This window comes from Leucopleurus acutus, assembly GCF_964270905.1.
Source record: "Leucopleurus acutus genome assembly, chromosome: 20".
NCBI classification, from domain to species: domain Eukaryota; kingdom Metazoa; phylum Chordata; class Mammalia; order Artiodactyla; family Delphinidae; genus Leucopleurus; species Leucopleurus acutus.
In genome coordinates, this window is record NC_139162.1 from 17546153 (window position 1) to 17559780 (window position 13628).

The 13628-nt window shown below is 41.5% G+C and overlaps 2 protein-coding genes across 4 annotated transcripts in view; one reads left to right on the plus strand and one right to left on the minus strand.

Annotated features, from left to right (window-relative positions):
* Window positions 1-12614, plus strand: part of TERF2 (telomeric repeat binding factor 2) — a 37460-nt gene extending 24846 nt beyond the window's left edge. For 2 of the 3 annotated variants that reach the window (XM_082862058.1, XM_082862059.1), the window contains 6 exons: window positions 698-844; window positions 2551-2657; window positions 3994-4386; window positions 8934-9019; window positions 11011-11054; window positions 11514-12614. In XM_082862058.1, the coding sequence (XP_082718184.1) occupies window positions 698-844; window positions 2551-2657; window positions 3994-4386; window positions 8934-9019; window positions 11011-11054; window positions 11514-11672 (936 nt within the window). In that variant the 3' untranslated portion in view covers window positions 11673-12614. The remainder of the gene's footprint in view (window positions 1-697; window positions 845-2550; window positions 2658-3993; window positions 4387-8933; window positions 9020-11010; window positions 11055-11513) is intronic. The other variant, XM_082862060.1, reaches the window with a different exon arrangement.
* The window catches only part of NIP7 (nucleolar pre-rRNA processing protein NIP7), a 65386-nt gene that overhangs the window by 41893 nt on the left and 9865 nt on the right, over window positions 1-13628 (minus strand). The window lies entirely within an intron of this gene.

The window sequence follows — 13628 nt, forward strand, 5'->3', positions numbered from 1 at the left end:
CTTCTATTTTCTGGTGTCAAAAGCTCTGTTGGTACCCTGCTCTTATTTTTTTTCCTTTATAAATTTTCAGTTTTTGAAAAGGTAATACAACATTCGAAAGGTACAACAAAAGAGCTTAGTGAAAATTCTCTCATGTCTGACTCAGCCATCTCGTTCCTCTCCTTAGAGGCAACCAATGTTTTTTTCTTTTATTCTTAACAGAGATATTCTGTGCATATGCAAGCAAATAAGTATGCATGTGTGTATATATACAGACATACACATATATCCATTTTTCCTGTTCTTCCCATATACATATGTGAGCATATTCTACACACTAATTTGAGCATTTTGCAAATTGCTTGTTTCCCTTAATATATCTTGGAGATCTTTTTATATTAGTACATAGGGAACTTTTCATCCTTTTTGGTTTTCTTTTTTTGGAAGTTTAAAGATCTTTATGTAAAAGTATAAAGGTACTTTAGATGTTAAGTTCTTCATCCTTTTTTTTTTTTATAGCTACATAGTAACCTACTGTGGCTGATCAGTAATTTTTTGACTTGTTCTACATTGTGGTAGGCTTCCCTTCTTATATGTGTACCAGTGATAATCATTGACAGCATTGTGAACGTTCTGATAGCTTTGTTTTAACTCATCATCATTGAATTTTTACTGGAGTTTTTCTTTCTCACATTGCAAAAATTGGTCCTTTGTGTAGAAGCTGAGAAATGATCTCCTGAACATTATCCGTGAAAAGAACTTGGCCCACCCTGTTATCCAGAACTTTTCCTACGAAACCTTCCAGCAGAAGATGCTGCGCTTCCTGGAGAGTCACCTGGATGATGCAGAGCCCTACCTCCTCACGGTGGGGCTTGGCCTTCTCTTCCCATAACTGTGATGTAGCCTGGAGGATGTGTAGGCAGTTAGAAAAGGACAGCTCTTTTTTAAAGTGAAAAGACTAAATGTGTGGAAAAAACTGAATTATATGTGCTATCTTTCTTAATTAAATGCCTTAAATATTCAGAAGCAGAGATCCTGGCAGAGGCAAATGCAACATTCCTAGTTTCCCTCACCTCCCATTTTTACTTCCTCTATGTGGCATTCATCTGTGTGGTTAAAGTAGGAGAACATTCAATTACAACTGATGGTGGTTCCCAAAGGAGATGAAATCTGAGTTAAGTTTGGGAGAGGAAGAGTGGTTTGATCGATGTGGTATGATGGGGTTGTTGACAGGAAGGAGGCATAACTGGAGAAAAGTGTGACTAGAGTATGATTAGCAAGAGAGGCCAAATGAAGACATACTTTAACTGGATCAGAGGGATAAGCATAAAGAATGGATGCAGTGAGGCTCAAGACAGCACAGGGGAGAATTAGAACCTAGTCTGTCATAGAAGGTGGACCATGAACTGAGTGAGAGGTTTTTTTTTTGTTTTTTTTTTTTGCGGTACGCGGGCTTCTCACTGTTGTGGCCTCTCCCGTTGCGGAGCACAGGCTCTGGACACATAGGCTCAGCGGCCATGGCTCATGGACCTAGCCGCTCCATGGCATGTGAGATCTTCCCGGACCGGGGCACGAACCCGTGTCCCCTGCATCGGCAGGCGGACTCTCAACCACTGCGCCACCAGGGAAGCCCGAGAGGGTTTTTTTTAAAACAAGGATTTTGAGAGTGTTCAAATTATCCCAGTTCCTAACAGTAGATCTGCAAGGCCCATATCAGGATAGTGTCAGTGATCCTAGCAATCATTTGGCAATTCTCAAAATTATTTGTAAAGCAGATAGTTTGGAGTGTTCAAGGAGCAAGTGTCAGGATACTTGAGCCTGGCCTAGGAACCCTTCCTTCATATTCAGGTAACTGGAAAATAACCTGTCACTCTTTCTGTTGAGGACAGAATTCTCAGCTCTTAAGATACCACTCCTTACAGACATGCAATCTAAAATGGAATGATACTGGACTGACTGGAAATGTGTAGAAGTTCAGTCTGAGGGTAACAGAGGAGCAGCTGGAGTTAGAGCAAGATTGGCCTACTGAGGGCTTCATGTGGTACAAGTAAGGATTTTCAAAGAGTTGTTAATAGGCAAAACATTTGTGGAAACAATCATGAAAAATTCTATACACAAACTAAAAGACATTAATGTAGACATCAGTCATCCCTAAGTTAAAAAAAAAAAAGATTTGACTTTTGCATATGACCCCAAAGGTCTATTAGGTATTCAGAAACTAAATTAGGGATGAGATGGGAAGGATAGAAGAGGAGATACAAAGTAAAATCATTTAAGTATTTGTTGTCCAAAATAACCTTTCAGAATTCTTGGAACATCAAGATGCTTTTAGCACCACTCAGGTTGAGTTCTCCTTTAGTATAGAAAACTGTGAGCCACTTTTTGAGGGAAGGGAGGAAGAAATTTGAGATAATTCTTGTAAGTTCGATCCCTTTTTATGTCCTCCTCTACTCTATGCCTAAATTGGGTTTGTAAGTGAGCATGCTTGCATATTGAGTATGTTCATGGTGAAAGAAGCAGTTAATGAAATTCTGTGACTTCCTCTTCCTGACGACATCTTTCCTTTCCCAGATGGCCAAAAAGGCTTTGAAATCTGAGTCTTCCACCTCAACCACAGTGAAGGAAGATAAACAGCCAGCACCAGAGCCTGTTGAAAAGCCACTCAGAGAACCTGCCAGGTGAGAGAGATGCCCTTTTATGATGTTGGCTGAAACACTGGGGTGATGTGTGGGAAGCATAGTCGTCATCTTCGAGCAGGATCAGTGGTTTGACCTCTTAACATGTTACTGGGTTACTCGTGGAAGGCACTGTGGGATTTACAGAACACATCCTGGGAAGATGGGAATATTGAAAACGGGACGTCAGATCCTTGGCAGAAGTTCCTGACTGGCTATTCCTCAAAGGTTCTTTCCTTCTGTTTCTCTCTCCTTGCCTCACCTGTATCTACTCAGTACTTCCCTGTTGATACCTCATCTCTTAATGCAGTGCTCACACTTGTGAATCAGATTCCCAGGACCAGTTAACAAAGCAGAGGTCACACGTTTAGATGTCTTTGGGGGCCCAGTAGGAGATGTAAAGGAGCAAAGTGGGTCTAGGATAATACAGTTGAGAGCACGGGACTGGGACACAGCGAGGGCATGCTTTCCAGCTTCGTGTGATTGTTGCTACGTGAGATGTCCAAAGATGTCCAAACTTCAGTTCAAATTTTTATGTGAGACGTCCAAAACTTTTTTTTTGAGATTTCCCAATTTTTGAATGTTGGCGGTTAGTCCAATTAAAAAAAAAAAAAAAACTTGAATAGCTTAGACAAGACACATCTGCCAGCTGGGTTTGGCCTGCAGGCTGCCAGTTTGCCCTCTCCTAACAGTTTTTACTTAAAACATCCAAATGATAGATGAACTTTATTTTGAAAAGGCAGTTTCTCCAAGACTGTGTGGCACTCTTCTCACTCTGAGAATTCTCAAGATCCCATTTATAAGTGTAGTGTAGGCGAAAGAGGGCAGAATGGAGGCCAGTCTTTTACTTCTCTCACATGAGGGTTGGACTAGGACAGCTGGAAGAAGAGTTTAGACTTCAAGGTGAGATTGCTGGATTATCAGTTGGTTGTCCAGATGGATTGTAGTTGTTAGGCACTACACAGAGTTCTTGCATTGTGGAAAGCACCACTTTAGTCCATGTAGACTAATGGGTTAGACAGCACACAGGCTGAAGAGGTCTCTGGAGGGAGTATCATTGGCCCTAGTTCCTTTAGGGTTCTCTTACTTGAAGTTTAAGCTCCATAGTTCAACTTACATATCATATTTGAAGCCTCTGTTTAACACTTATAAATGGAAGCTTTTATAAATAAAGCTTGTATCACGCACCCTCTCTGTTTTTGTTTTGTTTTTTTTAATGAAGAGTTCTCAACCTGAGGAGTTTCTAATTTGAAGCTTCCCACTTTGAAAAAGTTGTGGCTGCTTGGACAAGCATCCACAATGGTGAAACTGATCTCTGTTATGTTTGCATTATTTGTAGGCAGCTACAGAACACTCCAACCACCATTGGAATTACGGCTCTGAAAGCAGCTTTCAAGACTCTGTCCAGTGCACAAGATTCTGAGGCAGCCTTCTCAAAACTGGACCAGAAAGATATGGTATTTCCTAATAAAGTGTGCCCACCATCACCAGCCCTCAAAAACAAGAGACCGAGAAAAGATGAAAACGAAAGTTCAGCCCCTGCTGAGGGTGAGGGTGGCTCTGAACTGCAGCCCAAGAACAAGCGCATGACAATAAGCCGATTGGTTTTGGAGGAGGACAGCCAGAGCACTGAGCCCAGCGCAGGCCTCGACTCCTCCCAGGAAGTCATTCCTGCTTCACCATCCAAGCCCACCATCCTCAACCAACCCCTCCCTGGGGAGAAGAATCCCAAGTATGAAGACCTTCTTTGTAGAAGTTTGGGGGCTGGTTGGTGGTCCTGGTTATGCCTGGTATTGCTTCCGGGAATGAAGTAACTTTCAGCTAAGTTATTCACCACCAAGGCTTGCTCAGACTGCTAGAATGTGACTCAGGGTGGGGAGTGACGTCGTAGCCATCCTGCCAGTTCTGATGCCCCGCATGTGGGCTTCCAGGCATTGCACTAGGCAGGAGTGAGGGTGAAAGGGTGTCAGAGCCTCCTACTCACCGCTGCTTCCATTTTTAGCAAACTTCTGAGTGCCTTGACTACTAAATATTAGTCTTGTTTGTTAAAGGAAGTTTGTTTGAATTGGGCCACGTTATACTTTGATCCTTAAAAGAGATTTATGAATATTTATAGTTTTGCACGTTCTATGAGCATTTTGAGACTTGGCAAATTCAATAATTACTAATCTCTCACATTCTGCTAGGTTCTGTGGGGCAGTGGTTAGAATGCTTTCATTTTGCTCCCCATCATGACCCCCAACCTGGCTTTCAGTTTTGCTACCATTTGTGCCCTCTTGTGGATCTTTCCTCTAGGCAAACTGGTCTGCTTGCTCTCCCTGGAACCCTGTTTCTACTACTGTACTCTTCTTGCTGCCTCTCATTCCCCACATTCCGACTATCATTCCTCCACCATTGCTTATCAAAATCCCATCTGTCTTTCAAAGAGAAGAGAAGCTGATGTTGACTAAATACTTTCTGCGGGCCAAGCACTTTCACATATTATCTTACTGAATATCTACACTCACTCTGTGAGTGATTTACTAGCCCCACTTTATAGGTGAGGAAGGTTCAGAAAAGTTACTAACTTAATCTGAAGTCACACAGATAAAAAATGGCAAAATTGGGCTTTGAGATTTTTAATCCCAGTCAGTCTTGACACAAAAGCCCGTGGCCTGTATACCACGTACACCAAGCTGCCTCTTAAAACTCTGCCTCCTCCATAAATTTCCCCTGGTCACCCTGCTGTCAGTGATCACCTCACTGATCTCCCACGGTTATTGCCATCTCTACTACTGCTCTCTGTTACAGCTTTTGGGGGACCTGTGTCCTGGCATGCTTGTGCTGGGTGCCCTGTAGGGCTGTGGCATCTGATAAATGATTTATACTCGGGCACAAATCTGCACTATATGCACCACTTCCTGCATCTGGAAGTGAGTGAGTCATTGGCTGGGCTGGCAGATGCAGTCAGCACACTACTGCTCTCATTTGATACCTGATCTCCTCTACCCCTCACAGCAATTCTATGAAGTATTGCTCCCATGAACAGACAAGGAAACTGGAGAGAGTGCATGATTACAGTGGTTTTATAAATGGGAGACTCTGTGAAGGTTTCAGATATACCTCTCTCATGTGTCAAGGGTATGAAGTATGATGGGTACTCTCAAGCAGAGGTGGGGAAATTATGGCCCCTTGGCTAAATCCACCTGCTGCCTGTTTTTGTAAATAAAGTTTATTGGAACACAGCCACACCCATGAATTTTGTATTATCTGTGGCTGCTTTTGATGCTACCTTGAGTTGAGTAGTTGCAACAAAGACAGTAAGGCCTGCAAAGCTGAAGGTACTACTGGCCCTTTACAAAAAAAAGGGATCCTATGACCCCGGCCCTAAACGAAGCATATGTGAGGTGCCTTGGGAGCTGCAGGGAAGAAGAGCTGGGCCTGGGCAGCAGAGTTGTGGGTGGAGCAACCTTGCTGAGGAGCAAGTGTTGAGCTGGCCTTGAAGAATGAGTAGGAGGTCATCCAGTAATACTGGGAGGTCGGTTCTAGGAAACAGGAGCCTCTTGAATTACAGCATGAGAAAGCCTGGTATGAGCCGGAAAATGTTATGTAGTCTGTATGGCAGGAGAATATAGGGCACAGAGAGGATGAAGGGAGAAAAGTCTGGATGGGTAGATGGGCCAGATTTTGAGTTCCTATTATATTCTATCAGGCAGAGGTTCTCAAGAGGGGCTTCATATCACAATTACCTGTGCAGTGTTTAAAAAAATATATATTCCCAGGCTCCTGTCTACTGAATTAGAAGGGACAGGGTAGTGTTCTCTAATCTGCTTTGCTAACTGTGCCCCAGATAAGTCTAATACACCTAATCAGAAAGCCTCTGAGCAGACACCACTGAGGGCTTTTGAACAGACACTGAGGGAAAGGAGAAGAGGAGGGTGGCTGGAGACTGCTGCCCAGTGAGCAGTCAGGACCCAGGGGAAGCTGGGCCAGTGGAATCTGAGGAGGGGAAGGCAGGATTAGGGTCTATCACCTAGACAGTAGGGCCACGACTACTATATTTTTATATCCCCCACAGCACAGAACTAGTGCTTACTAGATAGTTTACTAACCAAACAAAGTAGCAGTTCTTGGTTCTTGCAATTTAAGGGGCCACATGCAAAACTTCTATAAAAGGCTAGCAAAGGGTAAACATTTTAGGCTTTGTGTCTCTGTTGCATATTCTTCTGTTTTGGTTTTTTTTTTTTTACAACCCTTTGGAAAATGTAAAAACCATTCTTAGTTCAAGGGCTATACAAAACCAGCAGCCACAGGCTGTAGTTTGCCAACCCCTCTAGACCATTAAGTTTTAACTTCGCCAGTCAGGAGCGCAATGAGCCAGGAAGTGACCCGGCTTGCCCGCCCGGCCACCTAACAGTTAAGATGAGGACCAAGGTCTCAGCCCCTTCCACAACATGAGAAGTTAAGAAATACCAAAATGTTTATACATGTAATAGCAAATGCTGAGTTCAGAGGAGGAGCAGAAAGTTACCAAGTGATCTGCAAAGACTGTCTGCAGGAAGGGTGAATAGCCACTTAGGTGAAAATGATGGACCCTGAGGTTAAAATCAGTTTTTATCCCAGGACTTGGATAAATAGATGGAAAACTGAAACTGTAATGCTGTCTGGCCTTTATTTATGAATAGTAATTGACACAGCTAATATCCTGAGAAGAAAAAAACTCCTGTAATTTTTTTTTTGTCTCAAGCAAATCAGTTATTCTTAGAAATAACCCTTTGGGGGATATGATCCAATTTAAAAATAAAGAAAAGTAAAGAGTCCACCATTTGTCCCAGCCACTTAGGTAATTGCATAGAAAACTCATGGAACTCAAGGAATTTTTTTCATGTTTATGCACTTATTAAGCAAACTGCTTTCATTTGCAAAATACCCAAACAGCCTTAAAAATAAATTTTTTTTATAGCGGGGAAGGAAACAACAGTTTGTTTCTACTCTCTTGGTCAGGTTTTTCGGTGACTTTGATCTATATAAATTCTTCAAAACTTAGTTCAGATACTTTCCATGTTTGTTTTGTAAAGGATGTTATAATTCTGAGGTCAGATTTGTGCTATGTTCTGTAAGAGTGACTATAATTTTCATTTATTTAATAACTTGGGTTTTGGATTATTTTTCAGGTTTGGGACTGTTTTTGGTTGCACCCAAGTACTCAAAATTTCATGTTCACAGGAATGATTCTTGTTTGCTTACTATTCTAATCTTTGATGGTATAAGTCCTTTACAGTTCTTTGATAATCTCATTATTAGTTTAGCTAGTATCTCTCCAGCTTCTATGAGGGTGTGTGTTACTGTGCCCGGTGTTTGGAGTAGACAAATGAGGATATGGTCCCTACCGTCAAGGTGCTTATGGTTAAGGGTATGTCGTGATACGGTTGTGTAATAAAGTGGAAGCACTATCATAAGGGCAGAGGAGCGGGGGCTTTTTGTATGTGTTGGGCAGTCTTCATTGAGAACGATGGCCTTGAAAGATGGGCAGGACTTCACTTGGCAGGGAAGGGAATCCCAAGGAGAGAGAACAGCAAATAGAGAGGCAGGAAAGCACAGAACTTACAGGAGGAAGGAGGAGCAGAGGGCGGTGTGGGTGTTGGTGGGGACAGGAGGAACTGCTGAGAAACTGACAGGCCAGACTGCATGATCTTGATTCCCTCATATGGGCATTTAGGCTTCATTGTTTAGGCAGTGAGGAGCCATCACTGAATAGGGGAGGGATGTGGTAATTTTAGGATGATTGTTCAGGTGGCTTTGGAAGGGGAAGGGGCTAGTGGGGAGAGACTCCAGTTAAGAGGCTAGTGTAATACTGGTGAAAGGTATTGGACCATGGGCTTGGACTAGGGGAATGGGGAGGGAAAGGAGAACAGTCCAGAGATAGGAATAGAGCATGTCTGTGATGGAGGGGAAGGAATTTGCAGCTCTAGGTTAGAAGAATGCTGAAATCTGTAATAGAGTCCAAACCAAACCAACCAACCAACCAACCAGACAAACAACAGGAAAATGAACAGATCATTGAGGGGGATGGTGATGTATCCAGTGCTGAGTTTGAGAGACGGTCCTGAAACCTGGGGGATGTTGACATGGAGAGGCCTGGCCAGGTCAAGATTTGGGAGTTGTGTGTAGGTGAATCTCGAATGTGGTCACAGCAGAACAGGGAGGAATACAGGGCCACGAGTAGAGCTAAGGACAGAGTATGGGATGACCTGGGATGACTTTGTTTTACACCTTGTCCTCTCGCTGATGTTCCCTCAGAGTACCCAAAGGCAAGTGGAACAACTCTAATGGGGTTGAAGAAAAAGAGACTTGGGTAGAAGAGGACGAACTGTTTCAAGTTCAGGGTAAGCCAGAAGATTCTCATTGGTCTCTCCTTGACACTTGCTGAAGTGTAGGTGCATGTTACTGTCACATCAATGTTCCAGAAATTGCTTGTCTCCAAACTAGAAAAAGTTTAAAAGTTCCTCATTGTGATTCATGAGGAATCAGTTTTATGTCTTTTCCCATTAAACAATGGAGACTATCAAAGCAACGCTTTATATTTAAAGAAAACTCCTGGTTTGGTTTAATAAATCCTATATTTAATTGTAGTTGATGTTCTTCCTAAAGTTTTTTAATTAGAAAAGGTAGAAGTGGTCATTCCTTACATGTCTTATTTAAGTAAATAATCTCTTACCCGTTTCTATATATGTGTTTTTTTCTAAGATGAGAAACTTTACTTTTCCTTAATTAATATTGAACTTCATAGTATTTGCATTAGGATCTCTCCCACCACATATTTTGCTCTCTGATGGAAATATATACATGCTAAACCTTAGTTTTGGAGATTCTGAAGACTTCTGTAACACAGCAGCAACAGTAATCCTTTGCCAACCTCAAAGGTTTTGCCCTTAAAAATGACCTTTCATTGGCAAAAGCATAGTTGGGAAAATCAAGATTACACAGAAAATGGGAGAAGTAACAATAAAAGTGGCATTAAATATTTTAAGAACAGGATATAAAAGTTCTAGAAAACATCCACTTCTGATGCAGTCCAGATTTGTCAGTTTCAGAAATCGGCTTCTACTATATCATGAAATACTTCATAATTTAAAAATAAATAATGTGCTCCTGTAAGTATCCCTTTTCCTGAGTCACCTTTCTTCACTCTTCAGGAAGCATTACTGGGACAGTGGCGTCTGCTGAGGCAGACACTGTAGCAAGTTTCACATTTATGCAACTTTGCCTTTTCTTGCAGCTTTTTAACTGGCTCTTGTTGGCTTGAGATGGCATGTCCATTATACTTGTATACCCTCCTGTAGCCCCCTGGTCCTTTAAAATATTATCTTGGTCCCTGTTTTTGAGGCCTGATCTATTTCCATAGGATGAGAGGGTAGAGTTTGACCAGATCTCACATGGTCTGTTGGAGTGGGAAGCAATAATCATTACCCCGTTCTTTATGTTTGAAGAATTGAGCCAAATTTTTTTAAAAATGTATTTATTTATTTAGTTTTGGCTATGTTGGGTCTTTGTTGCTGTGTGCGTATTTTCTCTAGTTGTGGCGAGTGGGGGCTACTCTTCGTTGCAGTGCATGGGCTTCTCATTGTGGTGGCTTCTCGTTGCGGAGCACAGGGTCTAGGCACACGGGCTTCAGTAGTTGTGGCTCACGGGCTCAGTATTTGTGGCTCATGGTCTCTAGAGCGCAGGCTCAATAGTTGTGGCGCACAGGCTTAGCTGCTCCGCAGCATGTGGGATCTTCCCGGACCAGGGCTCGAACCCATGTCCCCTGCATTGGCAGGTGGATTCTCAACCACTGCGCCACCAGGGAAGCCCCCAAATTTTACTTATATCTAACAATCAAGGATTTGGAAATTCAAAAACAGTAAAACTGTGTTATTTCAAAGCAGTAATTAACAAGGGGTTATAAAGCAGAAATTATATATGTACATACACACACTCAAATATGTGTATATATATACACAAATATATATATTACACATGCATATATATATATGTATGTGTAATATATATATTAGGATTTTAAATACCACAGTTCCTCAGTAAGTTGAGAAAATGATAGTGCTTTTACTAAAGAGCCTGAAATCCATCATTAACCAACATTTATTGAATGCCTGATTGTAAAGTATTTGCTTTGTACAGATTCTCATGGACTGAAATGATTGGTATCTTGCAAGCAGAGGACAAAACCAAATTATCCTTTAGTGATGTCCTTTCTTTTCTCAAAGTTTGTAAAATTTGAATCAAGTTTTCCCTTTGGAGACGTTCTATGTCTTTTTCTTGTGGTTTGTGCCGAGGAGGTAAGCTCTGAAATGAGTCTACTTTTAATGTTTTCCAGCAGCACCAGATGAAGAGAGTACAACCAATATAACAAGAAAGCAGGTAATTTTAAATTCTCTTTTCTGATCTTTTCTGGTTGTGTAGGTAGAAGAGAGATAAAATAAGTACCCACATCTCACAGGCATAGACTACCCATGCACCTGGTAAAAAATTTTATTTGTCATTTTCAGATAATCCAAACTTAAGTTAAATACTCTCTGGAAGAAAAATCTAGGTGGTCAGAAAGCTGACGCATTTCCTAACCATGAACAACACACGTTTGAAATTTTGAATCCAGAAATGGTTATCAGTTGAGGATGAAATGGCAGGACACTGAAAATTAGGAAATGTCCAAATCCATGGTGTTAACTTATATTCTATATCATGTTTTAAAAGTATAAATCCTTCCTTTGGGTTCCGATTATTCTCCTAGGATTGAGTTTACCTCTTTACTATATGAAAATATAAATAAGTGGAAACACAGGTTGTGATAAATCCTTTTTTTTTTGTTTTTTTTTGCAGAAGTGGACTGTAGAGGAAAGCGAGTGGGTCAAGGCTGGAGTGCAGAAGTACGGGGAAGGAAACTGGGCCGCCATTTCTAAAAACTACCCATTTGTTAACCGAACAGCTGTGATGATTAAGGATCGCTGGCGGACCATGAAAAGACTTGGCATGAACTGAAACAGGCCTTCATTTCCACAGAATTCACAGGAGCATGGTTCCTAATAATAGCCCCTGGTAGTCTGCTGTTTCTTTCAGAAGCTGGGCTGGGATGAGAATTTTGGGCATCTTCCTCCCATGTGGGGGAGGTTCCAGTTCCACTTCATCACAGTTGGAGATCATGGAGCTGAGAAACAAAGCCAAGTCCACCCCATGTCCTTGACAGAGATGACAGGCACATAGCTTGTACAGTGCCAGAATACCATTAGTATTTCCCTTCTTTAGTGGTTTGCTTGAATTTAAGTCCCTGGTAATCAGTAGAACCTTCTCCTAGGAAATGGTGGAGTCTGTTAGGAGTCACTTTTGACTCCATGACCTGTTAAAACCAGCAACATGAGCATTACTTGGAGCGAACTTGTTCCAGGTAAAGCTTTGGCCTTCTGATGCACATGCAAAGGAACTTCATCTGTCATGAGCCCAGGTTGATGAGAAACCAGTCCTGGTGGAATCAGAGTCCCTTTAAAAATTGTTTAGCCAGTTGTGACATCAACTCCTAGACGTGACTGCCTTGGCATTTGCTCTATTTGCTGGGCTATGTAGGCAGGTTTAACCTCCACTTCTCACGTGGTTGAACCAGTGTGTTTTTTGGTAAAATGGTGATTGTAGATAAGCTTAGCCCCTCTCCCCATCCTCTCTTCCCAATTCCCTTCTTTATGCTGGACTTTTAAAGCTTAAAAAAATCCTGATTGAGTATAAATGCCTAATTCCATTCTTTGTGAAATGGTTGCTTCCGCCTGATTCCCTAATTGTGCTGTGTTAGTGTCTTGCACTGGAATTCAACATTCCCTTCTCCTTTTGTACTGTGTTGTGCTTGCTGTCTCTCAGACATCCTTAAAGACTGTCTTTTTAGGAAAAAAGAATTTCAGTAAAGTGTTTTCTGTAATTTTTTTAAAATGAGAATTATTGTCCATAACTTGTAGCATTCTTCATTAAAGTCTTGCTTCTCTCAAATTTAAGTAGCTGTTTATTGCAGCTGAAAAGATGGAGGTAGCAAAATGTTGAACAAGCTTTGCTAAACCATATTGTCCATGTTAAGAAGCTGATGTCAAACTGTATTGGATGTTCTAATCCTTGGAAGCTGTGCCATACAGAGATGTGAAAGTTTCCTCTTAATTTGTCCATTTCTTCATATAACGTACCTCCGGGGACAAAATAATTCCTTTTTTCTCACTTTTGAGTGAGGGAAAGGCAAGATGTAAAGAAATGCTAAAGTTTAAAAATTCATCCTATAGTTGAAATTTGGAAACTTTGTACAGCTTTATTACCTATTAACTACGTGTTTGGGGGTTGGGTACTGCTGTTTTTCTAGCAATTAACCCCAAATGAAACTACAGTGAGAAGGCAAGAACTTGATCTCCACTTGATCTGGTTGTAGATACTTGTGATCTCCCTCCAAACCAAGCTTTAGGATCCAGAAGCTTTTTACCTTCAACTCTCACATTGTTAGATGGCGCTCTCTAGGTAGAAGAATGACACTGTGATACATTTAAGGAAGCAAAATATCCTAATCGTGTTTCTCAAAATTTGAGAAATGCATAGATCCATTAACATTTTTTAACATAACTTCAATGCTATCTTTATTATGTTATAAAATGTATACAGACATAAAACTCTGCCTACAGTTTCTATAGAACTATACAACTTACTATGAACTGGTGATTGTTTTGCTGAATCTAAGTCACTGCTCACCACATGAGTAGTGCTAGGACTGTGGCAGTGGTGGGACTCTGGTGGGGATGCCTGTGCCACTATGTACTGAGAAATGATCCCAGTCTCTCCCACCTTCACCTTAGTGAGACTGCTGCAGAGCCTCTGTGCCTCCAGACTGCTGTGATGTCATCTGGCCTTTGCTGGAACTGAACACAATTATGAAATGTGTTCTTCATAACATAACACATAGCTGTGACAGTTAAAGTA